Source organism: Orcinus orca, chromosome X (assembly GCF_937001465.1).
Source record: "Orcinus orca chromosome X, mOrcOrc1.1, whole genome shotgun sequence".
NCBI lineage: Eukaryota > Metazoa > Chordata > Mammalia > Artiodactyla > Delphinidae > Orcinus > Orcinus orca.
In genome coordinates, this window is record NC_064580.1 from 47,006,582 (window position 1) to 47,029,477 (window position 22,896).

A 22,896-nucleotide genomic window follows, 5' to 3' on the forward strand; every position below is an offset into this window, starting at 1 on the left:
TGTCCTTTGCTAGACCAGTGCCTTCCTAAATGCTAGGACAGGCTGTTCCCAGGCCATACTCCTTGGCTGCATGCCAGGACTAATTGCATCTCATCATATACCCCTTGCCTGGACACTAGGCCTGACTGTATCTACCACACTTCCCCTGCTTTCCTGCTGGCCGAAGTGTGCTCCCATCCCACAGCCCCTACCTTGGCCCAGGGCACCAGTGTGCTCATCCCATCCCCCCTGCCTGGGATGCAAGGACACAGCATGTCTCATTATGCACCTCCGTCTGGATGCTGGGATCCTCTGCCCCCCTCCCATATCCACTGCCTGGATGCCAGGACCTGGGCTGCTGCATATGGTTGGACAAGCAGTGCCTTGCACAAGGGTTCACAGCCAAGAGGGCATGAGTCGCGGCTGAAGTTCAACCTGTGCTCTACTCACTGAGCCGGGAACCCTGGTGAGGGGCTGCAGGAGCCCTGTGGAAAGGGAACATTCCTCCAACTGATCCACGCAGTGGGTTCTACTCTTCACATAGGTGTTATATATGTTAGTTGCAGCCCTGGCTGGAACCGAGTGAGCCCATCTCATGCCTCTGCTGCCTGGACCCATCTCATTTCAGAGGCCAACTGCATCACCCCTGGCCTGGATGCTCTCTGACTGGGCCCTACCCTGAGCCCCGCATCATTCCCACATAGTCCCTATCCTTGACACTTGTGTTTTCACGAAGCTTCTGTTGGGTTAAGGCCTGGGAAATGCACTAATAGTCCTTGTCCCTAACCCCAGTTTTACCCCCAAATGGCAGATTGATCACACCCTGAAAACTTACTGATTGATGCTTGTAAACCTTTTTCACCAAGCATGCAAAAAAAAGGGGGGGGGCACTTGTTACACTTAAATATAAGGTATATTTAAGTGTAACATTACCTTAAATATAAGGTATATTTCTAATGACTGGAATGTGTCACATCAAAAGTCCATCCAAACCACACTACTCAGGGCTAGTGCAGGTCAGGGTGGAGCACAAACGCCAGACCAGGGAAGCCCCGTTTCTATCGTGTCCCCTTCTCCCGGGAAGGGAGGGGGAGAAGGTCCCGGGTCCAGAGCTGACCTCTCTGCAGGTCAGCTTTCCCATCTAGGTAGCTCCCATGAGCCCCTCCAGTGTTCAGCCGAGCCCCCAAATCAGCTAGGGTCAGAAAGACTAAGGAAGAGTTTTCAACCCCCTCCCTATGCTTGCCTCCTCCCCACCCCTAATACCAGTGGGACAAAACCCCTGGAGTTGGCCCCCGCCCCTCCCATGGATCCCGAAGTGACAAGCCAGAGGCCCCCACCCCAGTCCCTGCCCCAACTCCCAAGCACTACTAAAGAAAGGAGGTACTGACCTGACTGTTCTGGAATTCTCACCATCAGATCTGAAAGAGAAACAGAGAAAAAACCCGACAGTCAGCATATGCCCTCTACTCCTCTCCTCCCTCTGCCCAGCCCTGACACCTAGCACGCATCGTGAAAATGAAGGGTAGGGCATTTCGTGCAGAGAGAATGGCCAGTGCATAGGCCATGATGTGGCGGAGGGCCTGGCCAGTTGTTGGGACACGGAGGAGGACAGTGTGGCCGGGGTGGAATAAGTGAGGGGAAGAATGGTTGGAGGTGAGGTCGAGGAGGTGCCAGGAACCAACCATGTTCTAGCCTAGTGGGTCATGGTGAAGAGCCTTCCTCGGAGTGGCTGAGAGGCAGCCTGCAGCGGTGGCCAGGGGCAGAGCCCGAGGTTTAAACACAGAGAGACCAAGCCTCAGATACTGGCTCTGCCACTTACCAGCCCTGTGACCTGGGCAAATCACCTCCCTGCTTGGAATCTGAGCCTCAGTCTCCTCACTTGTAACACGAGGCCAATCCTTGCAGGGCTGTTGGGATGATTAAGCCCTTTGCAGCCCAGCAGACAAATGCCAGGTATTATTAACAACATAGAAAAGGCTTTGCCAATTGCCTGGTCCAACCTGCTTATTTTCTGGATGACAAGAATGAGGCTGAGAGGGGTGAGTGAGTCAGCTGCTGGGCTCCTTTCTACTACATTGGTCTGCCTTCTTCATTGTGAGGCCCCCTCAGAGGCAAAGGAAGGGCAAGAGAAGAGAGTGGCACTGGGGACAGCTTTGAGGGGACTGAGAGAATGAGTGAAACCCGACCCACACCCACTCCGGCTGTTCCTCCCTAAAAGAATGTGTGTGTGTGTGTGGTGTGTGTGTGTGTGTGTGTGTGTGTGTGTGTGTGTGTGTGTAGGGAGGAACAGTGGAACTGTCCTTGGGGGTGGGGAAAGGGAGGAAGAAGGACCAGGGCACTTGGAAGAAGCGGGGAGAGTGTGTGAAGTGGCTTCCCTGTCCCCTCTGTCCTCTTCTTCCTCCTTTTCTCCCCTCCCTCCCCCACCCCCACTCCCACTCCCACTGCAGACATCAGAGGAGACAGAGATGAACACATCACAGGCTCTGTCCTCAGGTGAGAGAACCAAGAAGGGACCTTAGTGAGGGGACCTGAGTGGGGGGAGAGTCGTCTATGCTGATTGCAAAGTGAGAGGGACACGCGGGGAGGGGAAAGTGAGTATTTGTTGGAAGAGTGAATGGAGCACCCACCGGTCAGGTGGGGCAGGCAAGCATCTGGGTGCAGGAGCGCAGGCAGTGGGTGAGGCCAGTGCTTCCAGTTCTGCTACTTACTAGCCATATACTCCTAGGGAAGGCACTCCCCGATGTCCAGCCTCAGCTTTCTCACTTGTAAAATGACATGACAGGGGAGGGGAGGGGGGCAGGAGGGTGGGGTGGCTGTGAGGTTCAGCCTGGCACAGTGGACAACAGTGGGTCCAATCGTTAGCCTTTGCAGCCCCCTAAAGGGACAGAGGAGCAGGGCCACAGAGCACCTTTTCACATTTATTAAAACTTTCCATCTCACTCTGCAGCAACAAGATTTCTTCTCAGGCCTGGCTCAATTATTCGCAGGTACCAGATCAGGTGGGCTTAATTCAATGACTCCCCAACTGTCAACAGAATGGAAGTTAAGCCCCTCAGCCTTTCTCCCTAACACAAACCCTCTGCTCCAGGCAGGCTGGTCTCCTCGCCACCCCACCCCAAAACCCCCAGCACACACGTATTCAAACTACTATATACCAGGCCCCGACTCAGGAATATAAACCCTCAAGTTGCTCACAGACTGGCCCCTTGCCTCAATCTATTATACTTCAGAGCATAAGCCACATATATAATCGTCTCCATTGGCATGTGAACAATCACCGGGCACCTACTATGTACCAGGCAGGGTGGCAGGCTCTTTTGGTACATGACCTCCTTTGATCCTGCAAAGTGGGAATTACTCATGCAATTTTAAGATGATGAAACTGAGACTCAGAGAAGTTGAAATGATTTGCCCCACGGCACACAAGTAGGGGCAAAGCTTGGCCTGGACCCCACAGCTCGTGCTCTTACCACCACGCTCCACTGCACCAGCAGCTCAGTGCTGGGCACTTACGCATCGTTAAGGTGAGTTCCCTTATCCTCGTCCCCCAAAGTCAGGACAGGCACTTCCTGACAGGCTCTTTCTTAGGAGAGATTACCAGATATGTACTTCTGCTCCAAAAGCACTTCTGTATGATGTTACAGTCCTCAAGATGGCAGCTACAGGGAGCAAAAGAGCTCCACGCCATGAGGCAGAGTGAATTAGCCAGCTCTCCTCACTGTGGACTGATTCTTACTAGTTCGAGGGTATACGGCATCTTATGACCCTCAATGCGGGGGTGCATGCCACCTCAGGGGTTTACAGGCTCCTATGCGTTTAGTATACAAATTGTTATTTACATCTAGATAACCATCATCATTAACACTGTGCTATCCTACACCTCTTCAGGACTAATGCCCAGCCCAATGGTCAATCCACCCCTTACTCCATGAAGCTGGACCACCATTCTTTTGTGAAGTAGCACAGACGTAGAAAGAATGCTGGGCTCTATTATGGCTCATTCCCTAACTGGCAGCATAGAATTGGAGAAATCACTGCTCTCTGGACCTTGGTTCGTCATCTATAAAACAAGGGGGCTGTGTTAGTTGAGTTCCAATCTTCAGGCCCTAAGATACTTAGTTTCTTCAGAATCCCAAAGTTTCTCTCTTTTATCAATTGGGTTCAGCTACCTATGGGTAGAAACAAAGACCCAGGGTACCAGACCTCCCTTTATCAATCCATGTCAGGAAAGGAGATGGATTTCTCCTGCTACTCCTATGGCTTTCTCCCAATGGAAGGCCACTTCAGACCCCAGGGTTCTCAAAAGGCTTGTCTAAGCCAATTCCCATCCTCAAGAGTAATGCTCAATAAACAGTAACTGATTGAAGCCTATGAGTATAGTGACCATATTTTCTGAACCAAAAACGCAGGCATGTAATGAGACCAAGGATTCTGACGTTGCTGCTTCCAGGTACAAGGGGCAATCTGGCAGATGGGAGAATAAATGGCAAAATATCGACAGTTCTTGAAACTTTGGGGGACTTATGGCGACAACAGGGCAGAATAACTCAAAAGAATATAAGCCTTTGAGTTGCCATACTGGGGTTTCTGCTCTCACCTCCTGACTGGATTCCCTGCCTCTCATTTTGACCCTCCAAGCTATCTATAAACAGTGCCTGGGAACACAATAAGGTGCCTCTCTCCCAAGAACCTGGAATTGGATAAATAAGGTTGTCCTCTGAGACCTAAACTAAGAAACAAAAAATGCATCAGAAACGAGATATGCAAAGTTACGTGAGAAAGAGAGACTGTTTCTCAAGCCAGCATTTGAGCAACATGTCTACAAAATCAGGTGTCCAACAGAAAGGTGATTGGACACGAACAGAAGTACATTTTTTAAAGGAGACTTGAAGAGCTGCTGTGTACAGGGCTCCTCCTAGAAGTGTCCTGAGGAGAAAGAGGTGGGTACCCTGGCCCAGGGATCATACAAGTCTCTCTAAAAGCTGAGAACCAGCCCTGGGGCAGCCAGGCAACTGATCTCCCAAACATCAACTTGTCTAACTGCACGTCTCTTCAATGGGCAACCACCTTCTCTCACTGGCTGCTAAAGGAACATCTCTCAAGCACAAATCAGTTGATGTGGTTCTGCTGCTTCAAACATTCAATAATTTTCTCACCGATAGTTTTCCCACAGACAATTTTCCCACAAACTTCCGTGCCAGTCGAGCCCAAACTCTCCAAAACTCTAAATCTTACTCCGCCCTCCCATCTACTTTCTTAGAACATTTGGTATTTGTTCCCTGGAACACTCTTGCTCCCCTTTATGTTTTTAAAAATTATTTTAAATTTTATTAAAGTGATATGTAAACTAGTTTAAAAAGTCAAATTCTGAAAGGATCTTAAAAATAAAAGTTTCCTTTTCAACTCTCTTAGTTACCTTTTTCTGAGTTTACTTTCATATTTCTAAAGTATACGCTTATATTGCTAATCCATTTTTGGCATTTTTGTGTGTGTGTGCCCTTTCAATATTTTTTTTAACCAAAGTAATACATGCATATAGATTTTCAAGTCACATAGTACTGCAAGGATTAAAACAAAACAAAACACACAAATTCCCCACTCTACCCCTCCTCACCCCCAACTCCCACTCTCAGAGACAAACTGTTTTCAAGTCTTTTAACTACTTTTTCGGGTATTTACCTCCTCATTTCTAAGGAACACATGCGTACTTCTATTTCTTGATTTACTTTTTTCAGTTCTGTATATCATGTACTGAATTCCTACCGTGCAGAGAGAGGGTGGGGCTCCCTAACACACACAACCACCTCTAGCCCCCAGTTCTTATGTGGGTGCACCGTCCTTCCTTCCCATTCTACCACTGTAGTTATAGCACAAAGTTTTGGTTAAATCAATATTGGTGGCTTACATTATTATGACTGCATTGATATTAATAATGAGTAAATCATTTGCTATAATTACATTTTCCTTCCCATACAACTTTTTCTTTTCCCTGGTGTTGATGACTATTCTTTTTTTTTTTTTTTTTTTTGCTTGCTTAGTTTTTTTCATGTATATGATCAATTCTCCCCAAACTCTGTGAGTAGTGCATTTCTCTTCTCAATGTGTTCTGACACATCAGGTAATCCATCAGATTTTTTTTTTTCCTTTGAGACATCATTCTCGCTGCAATCCAGACTGGTTGCTCTCCAGGCCTGCACAAGGTTGCCCATAGATCTGCTCCCTTCTCCATCACTCTGGGATTCCCTTCACCTGTCTTCTGTGTTAATTTCCTGTTTCCTGGATTCCTTGGCCTTTTTTCTGAGTTTATGCCTGCATTTTGCTGGAGCACATTCTCCAGTGCTTCCTGAGAAAGGAGGCCTAGGACATAAAATCTTTAGCTCTCCTTTGTCTGAAGATGTCTCTATTGCACCCTCACCCTTGATTGATAATTCAACTGAGTATAGGCTTCTAGGTTGGAAATTATGGTCTGTCAGAATTTTGAGAACACTGCTCCATTGCCTCCTAGCTTCCAGTGCTGCTGTTGAGCAGTCCAATGCCATTCTTTTTCCTGATCCTTTGTACATGATATATTTTTCTTCTGGAAGCTTTTAGGATCCTCTCTTTATCCCTGGTATTCTGAAATTGCGCTGTGGCATAACTTGGTGGGGTTTTTCTTTAATCATTTATGTTGCTGGTTACTCGGTGGGATATTCATTCCTTTAGTTCTGGACTTGTTCTTGTATCACGTCTTTGATCCTTTCCTTTCTGCTGTTTCCTCCATTCTCTATTTCTGGAACTCCTATTGTTGGATGTTGCAGTTCCTCAACTGATCCTCCCGTGTTCTCATCTTTTCTCTTCTGTTGTCCATCTCTTTGCCTTGTTATTCTGCTTCCTAGGATATTTCTTCAACTTTATTTTCTAATCCTTCTCTTGAAATCTTTATGTTGGCTCTCACTATCTTAAATTTCCCAGGTTTCTTCCCCTCCCTTCATTACCTCTGTTGCTTCCAAGTTTTTTGGTTTGTTTGTTTGTTTGCTTTTTGGGTCATTCTTGCAGGTTGATGGGCTTCCTCAAGTACCCTTGTACTATCTGATCATCTCTGGCTACCTAAGGCTTGTTTTTTTTTAATGCCAGTTACACTGAGGTTTAATTTACATAAAATGAAATATACCTACCTTAAGGATCCTTGGCTGGTGAGCCCCGGCGATCAGTTCCCATGACGGGAAGCTCTGTGTGTAGATGGAGCTGGCCAGGTGATGGGCTTCACTACAGAGTTTATGGGCTGAGAGCCTGTTCTTTTGTTGGAGGACTCCCACATGTCATCTTTTGGAGGGCTCTGTCTGGGGCCTTTCAGTTTCCCCAGAGAAGAATCTTTTTCTGTCTCATGTGCTCCTGACTTTGGTGTTCTGGAAGTAGGCAAGTGGAAGGAGGCTGGGGTTCCACTGCTTTAGGGTACAGATCCCTTTGCTTGCAGCCCTGTTTCACCCCCATCCTCCACTGTGCCTGGTGTCCCCAAGCCTGGAGGCTCCTAACTTCAATTTCTCCAAAGAATCACCCTCCATCTATAGAGATGGAGCTGGGGAGGGGTGTCCCGACTGAAAGGGGTCGGGGAGGGGCCAAGAGGGTCTGTTCACAGACTTTCAATATTCTCCTTGCTTTCTGCAGTTCCATGCCTCATCCTGCCTTCTGTGCTTCATGGGACCTCTGATTCCTGGGGCTTGCTGGGTGGAATAGTTTACTTCTGGTCAGCACCCCAGACCTTGTGTTTCTACCTTTTTTATTCCTTTACTCATATTTCAGTGGGATTTGGGGAAGCAGCAGAGATAAAGAAGTTTACTCAATTAGTTGTGTTTAACAGGAAGTTCCCCTTCGTATTCCAGCCAACTCTTATTCATCCTCCGTGACTCATTTAGGCAAGACCTCCTCCAGGAAGCTTATCTTAATGTCCCTAAGTTGGATGAGGAGCCCCTCCTCTGTTCTCCCACAGGCTCCTTTTCTTGCCTCCATCACAGCTCTGATCAAACTGTTTTGAAAGTGTCCGTTTCCATGCCTGATTCTCCCTGCAGACTGAGGCCTCCTGGCAGTCTGGGGCCACGTCTTAGTCATGCCTGTGCCCCCAGTTCCCAGGGTCTGGTCCACAGGGGTACACAGTAAATATGTGATGATGGGCTTCCCTGGTGGCGCAGTGGTTGAGAGTCCGCCTGCCGATGCAGGGGACACGGGTTCGTGCCCTGGTCCGGGAAGATCCCACATACCGCAGAGCGGCTGGGCCCGTGAGCCATGGCCGCTGAGCCTGCGCGTCCGGAGCCTGTGCTCCGCAACAGGAGAGGCCACAGCAGTGAGAGGCCCGCGTACCGCAAAAAAAAAAATAAAAAAGTGATGATGGATTGAATTAATAAATGAATGACTATACGTATGAATCAGACCCAGCCAGAGGGACCATCTAGAAAGGGAAATAAGCGGAATACAATTGTTCTTATACAAGGCCAGTTCCCTAAAAGCTCTAAGTTCCCTAAAAGCTGTATGTGCAAAGATGCCTACTGCAGCATGATTTAAACCTGTGAAGGACTTCCCTGGTAGCACAGTGGTTAAGAATCCACCTGCCAATGCAGGGGACACAGGTTTGAGCCCTGGTCCGGGAAGATCCCACATGCTGTGGAGCAACTAAGCCCATGCGCCACAACTACTGAGCCTGCGCTCTACAGCCCGCGAGCCACAACTACTGAGCCCGCGTGCCACAACTACTGAAGCCCGTGTGCCTAGAGCCCAGGCTCAGCAACAGGAGAAGCCGCCGCAATGAGAAGCCTGTGCGCCGCAATGAACAGTGGCCCCGCTCGCTGCAACTACAGAAAGCCCGCAGGCAGCAGCAGAGACCCAGCGCGGCCATAAATAAACAAACAAACAAACAAATAAATAAAAACCAGTGAAAAAAATAGGCCCAGCATGTTGAGAGGATGGTTAAGTACATTATGGTATATCAGTTGCCATTAAAAATGATGCTTCTGAAGAATATGCAATTACATGGGGAAATGTTCAAACGAACAAAGCAAGAAAAAATTGTATGTGCTGTATTATTTCAATCAGATGAAAAGAATGCAGAGAACAGGGAAATACATCAAATGTTCAGAGTAGCTGCCTCTGTGTGTTGTAATTATGGGTAATGTTTTTCTCCTCTACTTTTCTAAGTTTTTATAAATTTTCGAATGGAAGAATGCATTAAGTGTATACTTTTAAAAATTTCCTAAGAAATGAAGTATCCTGAGATACTTATGAACAAAATATTGTGAAGGGGACCCAAGGGTCTGTGTACACTTCTAGCGGCACTTGCTGGAAAGGCTCCGTTCTTCACTGGCCAGAGACCCGGAAGGCCCAGGCCCATGGAACCCCAGCCCCACTGCAGCCCCCACCCCCACTGCAAAGCAGGACCTAGTTCAGGAAGCCAAAGGAGGAGGATCACAGAGCCCAGCTTTTTACAAATTGCAATATCATAGGCTGTACTGGGAAACAGAAGGTTTACCCTACACTGGACATCACACTTCAGAGGCCTCTCTCTGTGAGGTAAAGGGTCTGTGGGGCCAAGAGAATATGCCCATCAGGATCTCTGGCCCTCTCCCTTCTAGACTGCACTCAGGTACCTGGAACCCAGAATTCTCTGTCCATATTTCTTGAGCTTACTTGCAGGAATTGTGTGGTCTTATTATCCAGGTCCATCTGCTAGGCCCAGTGGGTGGTCAATGGGAAGGGAAAATAGACAGGGTTTGGATGTGGGCTGGGGTATCCATACACATCTCAAAGCTCCATATGAACTACAGGTGGGAAGAGAAGGGGGAAGGGCCAATGGCCTCAACTGGTACCTTGCATGGGCTGCACAAACATAGAGGCAGGCAGGTCCGTAGGTCCCTAGGCCTCAAGGTTGGTAGAAGGGCCTACCTTGAGTGTTAGACAGATCTAGGTTCAAATCCATTTATTTGCTGTGCAACCATGGATGAGTCCATTCCCCTCTCTGAACCTCAGCTTCCCCAACTATAAAATAGGTATAATAATTCCAATCTCAGAGAGTTGTTGTGAGGCTTGCTGGGGGCACAATGGCTTAGAGGTTATGAGCACAGGCTTTGGGTCAGACAGGCCCAGGTTTGAATCCCAGCTCTGCCCCTCCTAACTATGTGATTTACATCTCTAAGGCACAGTTTGCTCACCAATATGATAAAGAAAATAATAGCACTAACCTGATAAAGTTGTTGGAAGGATTATGGTTGTAATGAGTATGTAATAACATTAGAAAATGCTTAAATGAGAAACGGCTGCTTTTATTAATGGGTGTGCAAATATTGGCTATGGTAGGATTGACCAGACTTCTGCACTCCCATCCTCCTGCCCAGCTTTATTTTTCTCCATAGCACTTACCACTATTTGACATATTTTTGTATATTCTTGTTTATTTGTTTCTTTTCTTTCCCCACTCCCTACATTCACACACTAGAATGTCAGCTCAGCAGGAGAGAGGTCTGTTTTGTTCACTGTTTCCAAGTGCCTGTATCAGTGAGAGACTGAAGATGTTCCTCAACAGTCGAGTAGATATCTGCCATGTAGACAGGGGTAAAAGGTATTCTTGGCCAAGAGAACAGCCAGAATATAGGCATGGACCCATAAAGAAGTCCACTTTGCCGAGGGTATCCTAGATACTTCAGTACAACTTGAATGCAGGTCAGGAAGGGAACAGAGTGGCTAGAAAGATGAGTGGGGAAAGCGGGAGGGGGGAGGGCGGGGGGGGCAGGGGGATGAATTGGGAGATTTGGATTGACTAATATGTATAATATTGTATAAAATACATAACTAATAAGAACGTGCTATAGAGCACAGGGAACTCCACTTCGCTGCACAGTAGAAATTAACACAACATTGTAAAACAACTATACCCCAATGAAAAATAAATAAATAAAAACTAAATTTAATTGAAAGGTGAGCGGGGCTGTGGCCTGACCCAAAGGAGCATGCGAGAGCTTCCCTAGACCACAGGTGGTGTGAAAACCAACTTGTGACAGCCAGGAAGTGGAAAAGCACTAGGGGAGAGGCAAAGATGCCTCCCAAGTTCAACTACCACCTAAATCATGATGATGTGAAAGGCCAAAGTTAAAACCTTTTGAAAGATAATTCAGGTGGAGGGAAGACTCCTTTCTAAGGGGCCATCTGAGCCAAGAATCAGACCTAGAAATGACAAATAGGCAAGTATAGAAGTCATGTGGATGAGGTAATAGTGACATGCAAAAAAATCTTAAAAGGTTAATTAAAGAGAAGAAAAACTAGATGAACCACAGAACAAATCAGAAACCTTGTTGGATAATGTAACCATTTTCAGCATTTTTCACATGATATTGAATGGATCCACATGATCCACAGGCCAAGATCGTGGTGGGGAAACGAAATGAAAGCCCATGGTGGTTTCAGTTGCTAGTTATCTTTCTGTTGATGATTACTCTTCCTCTAGTCCTTTGTTACCACTACTCATTGAAAAGTCCTGGGATGACAATGACGATGATGATGATGATAAAGATTGCTGCATCAGAGGAAATATCTGTCTATCACTTTTCAAATTTCTTTTTCAGAAAATAAAGAGGCAAGTATCGCTTCACATTTTTATTTTAAAGAAAAGAAAGACAGGCAGAGACTACAACAAAAACAGCACTGAACACCAGGCAAGAGTGTGAACCTCATTGTATAATTGCCAGGAAGCCCCTGGGGGTCTCGAACCAAGCAGTGACAAGGTCAAATGCTGCCTTCCTAACCTCCCGCCCCTTTCAATCACTAAAGCGAGCTTTATTTGGTCCTTAGCATCTCTGCCTTCTAATAATCCAAAAAGAATAAAGTGATTATTAAGCACCTACAATGGCCCAGGACTTGTGTTATCTTCATAACAGCTGTGCAAGGTCATTATTATTCTTCTCATTGTATAGATGTGAGAACTGGGGCTCAGAGTAGCAACGTGATTTACCTAGAGTCACACGGCTAATAAGTAGTGGAGCCGAGACTCAAGTCTAGGTTTGTATGATTCCAAAGCCAATGCTTTTCACTGCTACAGCTGTGGCTTCCTTCTGTCATGCCAGAGCTAGGCAGCACTTCATCCCCCACAGCTTGACCTCTCTCCCTCAACTGGCTCCAAACTCCCCTCCACACCATGAGCATTCAGGGGGTGCTTCTGGAAGAGACAATCATTCAAGGATGGAAGGCGGGGCACCAAAAAGGGAAGGTGGGGTTAGGCACAGGTACTGCAGCCCAAAGCAGCTCAGCACTATCACAAAAAGAGAGAGAGAGAGAAGAAAAATGGAACTGGCTCTCCAGCCCTCCCTTCTTGCTTCCCTCTGCTGGCGGCAGAAGGATGGAGGTTCAGCCATGATGGCAGAGAGAGTGGGCGGAAGGGGAAGCAGCAAGAGCAGCCTGCTATTGCAGAAGCCTCAGCTCAGCCTCAAAGCCCCCTCCTGTGTGCTTGGGGCCCATCTCTGGCCCACCTGCTCCCACTGCCTAAGCAAAGGAGGCTAGGCTGTTCTCCAAGCACCCACCCAATCCTGCCAAAGCATAGCTTACAGCAGACCCAGACCCTCTCAAGTCACAGTGAGGGCACCCTGAGAGGTGGAGGGACTAGCCCGGGGGTTCAGAGGAAGGCAGTGGCAGGATGGGGGTCAGAACCCAGGTCTCCAGTCCCTCAGCTGAGGGCTCTCTTGATTGCATGGTCTAGATGGCAGAGGTTGAGGAAAAGGGGTACTCAGGAGGCTGCCACAGGAAGGCTTATGACAGGGCTGGAGCCAGAGGCAACACATGCCAAAATGAGGCCATACAGGGTTGGGTATTTTGGGGGTTGACTAATAATTTCCATTCTCAATCTGGATTGAGAAAGCAAAACAACCACTTTTTAAAAGTAGCTTTAGCCTTAGTTTGGACCTCAAGAGCATAAATCTTTATCTCTCTCTTCTGTCAGGACCCTGCTGAAAAGAATGTGAAGGAATAAAATAAGGTAAGAAATCATAACAGTGAAGAGGATGGGAGAGGGTGATATCAATGGGTGAGAGATTTCAACCAATTTCTGGGAGCGAAAAACAAAGAGAAGAGTGTTCACAGTTGAAGGAGAGCCAGCAACGCCACTCAGGGGGTTGCAGCTGGAGAGGGAGCCAGTCAGGCCAGCAGAGGCCCAGAGAGAGTCCAGACTTGAAGATGGTAGGTACAGGGGAGGGTAGGAGCAATCAGGGGCTGAAAACGGGGGGATAAACTGAAGGTAAGTACATGAAATCCTTCCCTGTGCCCCCACTGACAACTCCCAGATCCAAAACACAAGCTGCCTGGCTTTCATCCCTAGGCAAAATATCAAAGGAATTAAACTATCTGGGATTACTCAGGGCACCTAGTGGCATGTTGGTGCTCCCAGAATAAAGTGCTTTTCATTCTGGCATTTGGGGGGCACCCATTACAACTGCCAGCTCCCCGGCGGCTCACCTAAAATAAAGCCAGCAAGTGGACAAGTCAGCTGGATATACAGACATCTCACTTTGTATCAACTCATTCACAAACTATAAAATAGAAAATATGAGAGAAAAGGTGAGCAGCGTAGAGGATCAATCCAGGAAGTTCAACATCCAATTAACAGACATTCCAGAAAGAGAAAACAGAGAAAATGAAGGGCAGGAAACTACCAAAGAAATTATGTAAGAAAAGACAAGGTGCATCAAGTTGAAAGGACTCACTGAGTACCAGGTAGGGTTAATGAAAAACAGACCTTGAGCTGAGTGTTGGTTTTATAGGTGTGTTTGGCTTGTGGAAACTTGACCATGTGATATGAGCACTTTTCTGTATACATATTTCAGTATGAAGTTTTTAAAAAAATCCCCCTCCTAAAAAATTTTCAAATAAAATGTCCCCAGAAGATGTGCTATGATTATCCTGTGGTTTCAAGGAACACCACACAACAGTAAGTTTAAGTAAGTACATAAATAAATAAATAAATCGATAAGGTGGAAAGTCCTGATCCAAATATGAAACAAAGTAACAAGCGGCATGACTTTGAGCAATTCGTAGAGCATAAGAAACGAAAATTCATTTGATCTTGATGCTAGGAAAATTTTCCTGGGAGTACAGAGGTTGGGACAGTGGACCTGTGGGAAGTGAGGTGTAATTATAGTACACTATTTAGCCCTGCAATTAATAATATGACATAGTCATAATCACATAAACACCGTGTATTGGTGGTCAACTTTTAAAGTCAATCTGTCCAGAAAAGCACTGAAGACCTAATTATTGTTACATAACAGAATGCAAATGTAGTCAACCTTGCTGGATGCAAAAGTACAGAACACAGAAAGTGGGAGGTGGAAAGGTGGAGGAGAGATGGAGGGAAGGATGGGGCACTAATAACTATATCTTACAAACTGAGTGGTCAAGAGATACTGTGGAAAATTGATGGAATAAGAAATTACAGTCTAAGTAGTATCTAGCAAAGTACAAAGGTAACTAATAGAGGAACCAAAATAGTAATATAATTATTAAAGTTTGGAAGGGGGAAAAAAGAGTCAAGTGTTGTAAACAAGCTAAATTCTCACTTGTCATAGTAGAAAGAAGTCAATAGATGATGTTTAAAGTTGATAAATGAAGAAATAACCGACAAAGGATGTTTATTTGGAGATACGAAGTCACCACCAGAAAGCCTCAATGGTAAAAGTGGTCACCTCTGGGGGCTGGGAAGTGGGGGGCAGGGAGACATTGGCTTACTAGTATGCATGTCCTTGTGTACTATTTGCCCTTTTAAAATTATGTATATGGGGACTTCCTTGGTGGTCCGGTGGGTAAGACTCTGTGCGCTCCCAATGCAGGGGGCCCAGGTTTGATCCCTGGTCATGGAACTAGATCCCACATGCATGCCACAACTAAGAGTTCGCATGCCGCAACTAAGAAGTCCACATGCCACAACTAAGGTCCCGAGTGGTGCAACTAAGACCTGGCGCAGCCTATATAAATAAGTATTTTTTTAAATAAATAAATAAGTTATGTATATGTACTGCTTTGATTTAATTTTTCAAAACAAGTCCCTCCTCTTTCTTTGGACCTCAGTCTCTCACACGGTCCATATAAAATGGGGAGGTTGATGACTCTAGGTGATGCGAAGTCTTGTTCTCCAAAATCCATGCTTCTTTCTAGAGCAGAAGCAAGACACGCCAGTGAAGGACCGACTCTTTCCTAACTAACCCCTCGACTCCTCACAGTATCATAATCATCCGTTACAGATGCCTTCTCAGGTGCCCCAGCCTGTACCACCCTCTGGTCGTCTTCAAACCCCACCATCACCAGTCCAGCCTCACCAGCCTTCCATTCATTCAACTATTTACACCCATTAGTTATTTATACCTGCCTGAGTCACAAAGGATTTGAGGTGGCTTACTCTAATAACACAGATAAGGAAAGAATAAAAATTGAACTAGAAAATAAGAGCTCAGAAAAAGAGATCAACAAAGATGCTAGAGCTGTACTTCAAATTAACTGGTAGCTGAGGCAGAAAGCAAGATACAATGAGCCATGACAGCCTCATATTAGGAAGGAGGAAATATACCAGTTTTCAGGGGAAGCAAACCTTTGCCGAGCACTGAATTCTTCAAGTCATTGTCCATTGTCCATGGGAGATTTCATGAAGGAGAAGGAAATGACTGTTTTTGATTTGTTTTGTTTTTGTTTTATTAAACTTCAAGCTGTCCTATTGTAATGATGTGCTATCCAGATCTGGATGACTTATCTCCTATAAAAACTGAAGAATCCTAGGTAATATCATGATTATGAAATGAGGTATAAGAGCATATGTTTTGGCACAATCATGAATTATGTCATTGCTTTTCTTCCCCCGGAAATGACTATTTATTGAGCACCTACAAATATCAGGGAATGCCATTCAAATGATCTTGGTCAATCCTGAGAGATGGGCATTGTCATCCCATTTTACAGATGAGGAAACTAAAGCTCAGAGAAGGTAAAATGACCTAGCTGAGGTCATCCAGTTGGTTGGGGCAGAGCCGAGATTCAAACTTAGGTCTGTCGGTCTCCAAAGCTCATTCTTTACGTATCATACCGGGGGCCTCAAAACAAAGCCACCCAGGCTAGAGACACCCTGCCTAAGGCAATGGGGACACAGTGATGACACAGGCCCGCCCTCTTCCATGAAAACAGAAAAAGGGGGATGACAGGCCTTGCTGTCAAGCCAGAAACTGCCTCTGAGCTGCCTCAGTTACATTAAATGAGGACCTGCAAGGCAGAAAGCAGCAAAAAGAAAGCTGGGCCTGGGTGGAGAAACGGAAACCACAGACCCCAGCTATGAATCTACCTGATCTGATTTCTGAGGGGCTGAACCAGAGCAGAGGGTCTGTCTGCCACTGAAGCAAGAGATCCTTTACTTAGGTGATGCATACTCTTTACCGTTTCCTCCCCAGCAAATCAGCCAGCTTCCTGGAGGCCTGGTTTTCTCATCTGTAGGACAAAGATAATGATCCCTACAACCTTCACAGGATTTCAAGGCATAAAATAGCACATTTAAGGAATGATGCTTTAAACACTGGCATTAACACTAGAGTGACTTTTCTAATCAGAGCTCTTCTGCTCACACGTTGAGTGGCCTCCTACAAGTCCTTTCTTTAGGCTTCAGTCTTCTCATCTGTAAAATGAACATCCTGATTTTTAAGGGTCCCTCCAGCTGGAAGGTTCTTCACGTTCATGCTGATATTATTAAAACCCTACTGGTCATGAGTGGCTGCACTCCCTTCTGTCACAGCACTTATCAGTGTGTTGCCACTGTCTTTCTCCCCCAGTAGATTATCTCTACTCCCACCACCCAAGTTCAGGCCTTATCACTTCTCATCTAGACTGTCGCACAGCCTCATCACTGAATGCCCTCCAGTCTATCTTCCAAATTGCCCTGTAGTAGGATCTCTCCAATACACTGCTCTCAACATGTCACCCCGTACTCTACAATACACACCTCTTCCCTCAGCTTAGAACTCTATGTTGGTTCCCAATTTGCAACAGAATAAAGCTCCTTATCCCGCTACTCCAGTGTCCTCATGATCTGCACCAGCCAAGTTGTCAGACTCTTCTCTGGATCCTCCCTGCCTCCCTGTTTGTGCTCTAGTTTGTACTGACCTGGTAAAAGTGTTCCCCTCCTCACCTCCACATACCCTGCTGGTCTCATACTTCTGTACATTTGCTCGTGCTGTCCCCTCCGTCTTGACCTCCCTTTGGTTCCCAATTCCCACTGACCCACATGCCATCCTTCTTCACCTAGCTAGCCCCTACTCATCCTCCAAGCCTCAGATCAGGCATCACCTCAGTCTGGGTAGATGTCCCTCCTTTGGGCACCCGTGGCCTCCCGTGCTCCCCTCTGGCATAGCACACAAGACACCACGTTACATTTGTCTTCTCCACCCAACTGTGAGCTCCCTGAAGCCAAGAAGCATATGCTATTAATCACGGAACTCCCTGCCTGCAATAGCACAAGCTGTGGCACATCCCAGGTGCACAATATTCACTGGATGGCCCTCTATCTCTCAGAAATGTGATGAGCTCGCACATGACCTCTCGCTCCTGCCCTTCCATGGCATGGAATTTTGCAAAATTATCATTATTAATAATAAAAATGCCTATCACCAAGTAAACACACACTCTCTGCTGAACACTTCTCTGTCATCTCACTGAATTCTCACAACAATCATGACAAGATGGGTCATTTATGAATTGTCTAGCATATCAGATGTACAGTTGTGAGGCATGCCTCCCAGTTTTGTAAGGAAATTTGGGGGAAGGAAGAAATTAGGTACTTTTTAATCACAGATATAATGACAATAATTCTAAAGTGGTTCTATAGAGGAAAATATTGGTTCTATTCAGGTGAATGCAGTATATTGCATCTGGAATCCAGTAGAAAATCACAAGGCCCAGCCAGATATGCAATCTTATTATCCCTTAAAATATATATATATATATATATATATATGTGTGTGTGTGTGTGTGTGTGTGTATCATCACATAGCTACAAAGAAATACATTTGATATTAGTGAAATGGTACATATCAGGTGATAATTGTGATAAATTTCCCTCTAAAATGTTAGAGGAATCATCGTGATCTGTCGTGTAGCCCTGGCTTGTCATGTTTGTTTTAAAAAGGATGTGATGAGACAATCTTGGCTGGGTTGCTTTGTCTGCTACACTCCACCTCTAGAGGGCAGGGCAGCCTCACATATTGTTTTCCACCCTTATCCCTTGGTTTTTTCATCCTGATCAGGACCTTGCTGGGTGTGCTTGGCAGCCAGGAAACTTTCTGATATATTTTTGTGGGGCTGGGGGGAGGCGGGCAACAGGAATCGCACCCATCAGAAAATACAGTTTTATCCCCATTGACTACTTGAGAAAACGGAGGTTCTGAAAGTTAAGTGACTTGCCTAGAGTCACAGAAATTCCTCCTTCCCACGGCACCACATTTTTCTCCAAATGCGAAGGTCCCAGAGAGCAGCTCCTAAGTGCTTAAGAACAGGCGTCCCGGGACTTCCCCAGCGGTCCAGTGGTTAAGACTCTACACGCCCAATGCAGGTGGGCACGGGTTCAATCCCTGGTTGGGGAACTAACATCCCGCATGCCACACTGTGCAGCCAACACAAAAAACAGGCATCCTTGCGTGAGTGCTTTTCAACATGGATGCCTGGAGAGAGATCTGACACCACAAGGAAGTGAGGGTAACTAGCAAATGATCTTGCCCTAAATGACTTACCACAACAGAGGAATAAGTCATTTACTCCTCATTCCTCCCCATGACAAGTGTTGATTCTTCTGCCAGGGAACATAGCAGAGAATGAGCTAGAAGGGCTGTGTCTTATTCTGACTCCAAGACGCCGTGCCTAGCCCAGGGTCAGAGCCCAATAAAGATTTGATGGGTAAATAAGTAATTTCCCACTGGATGAGGCAGAGGGCACACAGGTCCTATGCAGGCCTCTTTGCTCCTTTCAGGACAGAAGATCCCGCATTAAGGGAGAAGAACATGGTATGACATGGCCATGGCATGGGAGGGACAGGTAATGATGAGCAGATTGGCCTAAATGTCTCTGAAGTCTCATCTGACTCTGCTACCCTGACATCCTATGAACTGGGAGACTGGTGAGTGGGAGGAACACAGAGGGCAGAGGCCAAACAGCTCCAGGGAGCATGAGGGAAAAGCCACAGAGAAGCCAAGAGAACCCTGAAGTTGAGTCATCTCTCTCTACAGGAGTCCTGAAAGGAAGAACACCTTAGGCACCCCTGGCCATTAGTGCACCGGGACTTAATCTGACAATCATTTGTCTACTCAACATTTACTGAGCAGCTACTATGTGCTGTGCTATGTTTTTCCAAGCTTCTAGCTCCTTCAGTTACACCCACAGCACCTAGCAGAGGGACTGACACAACGTGCACATGATATATGTGTATGAAATCTTAATCTGACGGAGCCCTCAAGCTAGTAGAGATGACACGAGGTGTAAACAAATAAAGGTATAAAAGGGGGCAAAGTGCTCATTTCAAGGGTCAGGGATAGACCTGTGCACAAACACGGGAGAGGCAACAACAGTGGAATGCAGCCTGGGCACTGGATGGAACAGCCCAGGAGAAGCAAACAACATGAGCAAAGACCCAGAGGCTCTCAGGAGGCTGAGTGGGCTGACAATGGGGCACACAGGCCAGTCTGGCTGGAACTCGGTCTGTGAGAGGGGGACTATAAAAAGATGAGAGGAGAAAGGTGAGATCCTAAAGGGTCCATGCATGGCAGGCAAAGCAGTCTGAACCTTCTCCTGCAGGCAGAGACAGCAGGAAACTGCTGGAGCCCCACAGAAAGCTTGGTCTGTCTGTACCTCATCAGGGGCCCGAGGGAACAAGAGCAGGAGGGCATCGATTAGGAGACTGTGGTCAAAATCCAAGAGGCTATCAGGAGAGGGAGCTTGACTCAAGCAGTGGTCCCAGGAACTCTGCTGGGGGAAGCCCAGAGCCACATCCAGAGCATCTTTACCGTCTTCACACCCGCCTGCAGGAGGCATTGGTGGACCAAAGGCTCAGGAGCCAGATAGTTCTGGGCCTCATGCAGTTGTGTAACCTTGGGCAGGTCATCGCACCTCTCTGACCTCTCGTTTCCCTGTCTGAAAAAAGAGGATAATACCAATATCCACCTGGTATGGACTCTGTGCAAATGAGATAAGAAGCAACATGGAATGGTGGGTGAGAACGTTGTGGATGGACTCTGGAGCCTGGCCACCTGGGCTCCTTCTAACTCCTTCTCAGTTCTGCTACTTATTCACTGAGTGACCTTGGGGAAGTTACCCAACCTTTCTGGGCCTCGGTTTCCTCATCTGTGAAATGGACTTAATAACAGTATCTACATCAAAGGTTTCATATGGCGATTGAATGAATTAATACACAGAAGGCACTTAGAACAAATAGTGCTTGGCACACAGTAAATGCAGGTTAAAAAAAGACGTTAGCTATTGTTACATAAAGCCACATAGGGTGGTGCCTGGCACGTAGAAGGCTGAGGCTCACTCAGCACATGTGCGGCCCCTTCTCCATGCCCCAGGCCTCCCCTGTGCTCCCAGCAAATTCAGAGGCCACCAGAGGCAGAGGTGAGATAGATGAAAGAGTAGCAGAGGGCAAGCCTGGGTCCGGTCTTCCTCCCACCTCCCCCTCCATCCTCCACCCACTCTCTTCAAAGTCCCCTGCCCAGGTCTTAGACCAGTGGCCTGGCCTCCACTCCTCACTGCCCTTCCTACTCATTTTGTCCTAAGCACCGGCACTACAGTGGGTCAGGCTTGGTCCCCTGTGTCTTTGGTCAGGGAAGGGGGTGGGAGGGTTCTCAAGCGCAGAGAGTCTGGTGTTTGCTCAGCCTGGGGGCCCCTCCTGCTCTGTGCACACAGCCAAGAAATGTTTGTGGATGACAACAGCCCCATTCTCGCCCCAGATCTAGACTGAGAAGCAAGATTCCTCTAATTCTCATTCAATTCGACATTATCATTGCCTCCCACGTGAGTATAATGCTCCCAACACAGTGGGGGGAGGGAGGGCAATGGTATTCCCTCCTGGGAAGAAGGAAAGACCCCCACCCCCCGCCCAGGAAAAGTGCCCAATACCCCAAAGGAGACAGACTTCCCCAGGGCCCCTCCCTGGGCTCCCTCCCTCCCTCCCAGTGCCCTCAGCCCCTGTGGGGAGCGCACTGACACTCCAGCGCACACACAAGACAACCCGGCAACTGTGCCTAGAGCCTAGACCACGCATTGTCCTGGCTGCTGAGAACACCAGGCCAGTCCTGCTGGTTGCTGTCCCCCAACGCAAGCCAGCCTGCTGGCGGGGGGGGGGGGCGTGCAGAGGATGAAGAGTTACCACCAAACCAGCTTCAGCCCACCACCGCCTACGGCAGAGCCGGAGCTGGGCCCAGGCAAAAATCATGGGAAATGCAGCTCTCTTCAGCGTGGAGGACTCAGCAGTGGCCCCCAGCACGCCTGTAAATCATTCCAGGTGCCAGAACGGAAAGGGGGGGGCCAGGCCAAGATCAACAACGAAAACAGAGCTCTTCTCTAACCATGGGGAGTGGGGGTGACAATTCCAGGGAAAAAGACCTAAGCATTGCAGACCAGCAGCTGCTAAAAAAACAAACAAGCAAGCAAAGACCTCATGTACAGAGGCCCAGTGGCCAGAAGGAGGTCGGGCCTCATCGTGCGCTATGCTGCACTAGAAAGGCCACACCCAGAGCACAGCAGAAGGCAGACTGGCATCCGGGAACCTGTCCAGAAGAGACAGTGCGGGAGGATGTGGGAATCCTGGGGGGATGACATAGGTGGGGGTGGACGTGACAGCTGCTATCAACTGCGGTAGAGGGCAAGTTCACAGGCTCGGGAGTCTGTCTCACAGATAGTGTGACCTCTGGTGTGTTACTTCACTTCTCTGAGCCCTCGGTTTCTTCAGCTGTAAAACGTGGGTTGTGGTGACAGACGGACAGCGTCGCTGGGCAGAGGGGCCCTTCAACAAGCAGCAGCTGGGCCCAGGCCCCTCTGTCCCCTCTTCCTCCACCAGAGGGAGCCTGGGGACCAGGAGCGCCCAGCATGTACCAGCTCTACCTAGCCTCCCCCAATGCTGCAGCCTCTGCTGCTCAACACCCACCCTGCCTGCCCTGGCTTCCAGCGGCAGCCTCTCACCCACTCCTTACAAACCCAGAACAGGCCTGGCAGGGGAGTAGCTTGCAGCAGCTGTGGCGACAACAATGGCTAGTGCATCAATACGCCCTCCTGACGCCTGGTCGAGAGAGAGGGAGGGAGAGCAGAAAGAAGGGAGACAAGGCCTTCTGCCCTCCCCCATCGACTCCCCTTCTCATCACTCATCCCAAAGCAATCTCCCCTTGCTCAAATCCTCCAGATACCTCAGGCTCTCCTGGCCTCTCCCAGTTGGTGACCTGGCCAGGTCCTGAGGCCAAGAGACTCCTTCAGGCTGGAAAGCCCCAGTGGAAAAATAACAGGCCTCGGAGACAGGTGGACTTGGGTTCTAGCCCCAGATCTATTAGGAACTGGCAGTGTAATCTTGAGCATGTTCCCTTCATTTTTTTGGAGCCTCAGTTTCCCCATCTCTAAAATGGAATTGCTAGTGCTCACTGCACAGGCCCTGTTGTGAGGACCAAAAGAGGTAATAATGGGTGTACAATCAAAGTACCGTCTAAATTCCTGTATTAATCCAGTAGGAAATGTGAAGCAAGGGAATCCAACAAACAGCCTGGAGGGTGCACAAAAAGAGGGAAAGACCGAAAGGCAGGCCTGCCCAGATGGCAGAAGCACAGAGCTCAAGAGCAAACAGGCTTCCAGCCAGCCAAGAGATTCAGACCCACATCTGCAGGATGGAGAATCTGAGAAGAATGGAATCCT

General features: G+C 47.7%; 1 protein-coding gene and 1 long non-coding RNA gene across 4 annotated transcripts in view; one reads left to right on the forward strand and one right to left on the reverse strand.

Annotated features, from left to right (window-relative positions):
* Nucleotides 1-22,896, forward strand: part of LOC125963005 (uncharacterized) — a 406,444-nt gene that overhangs the window by 247,450 nt on the left and 136,098 nt on the right. The window lies entirely within an intron of this gene.
* IQSEC2 (IQ motif and Sec7 domain ArfGEF 2) overlaps nucleotides 1-22,896 on the reverse strand; it is a 76,097-nt gene that overhangs the window by 50,423 nt on the left and 2,778 nt on the right. For all 3 annotated transcript variants that reach the window (XM_049704573.1, XM_004286395.3, XM_049704575.1), the window contains exon 2: nucleotides 1,368-1,397. In XM_049704573.1, the coding sequence (XP_049560530.1) occupies nucleotides 1,368-1,397 (30 nt within the window). The remainder of the gene's footprint in view (nucleotides 1-1,367; nucleotides 1,398-22,896) is intronic.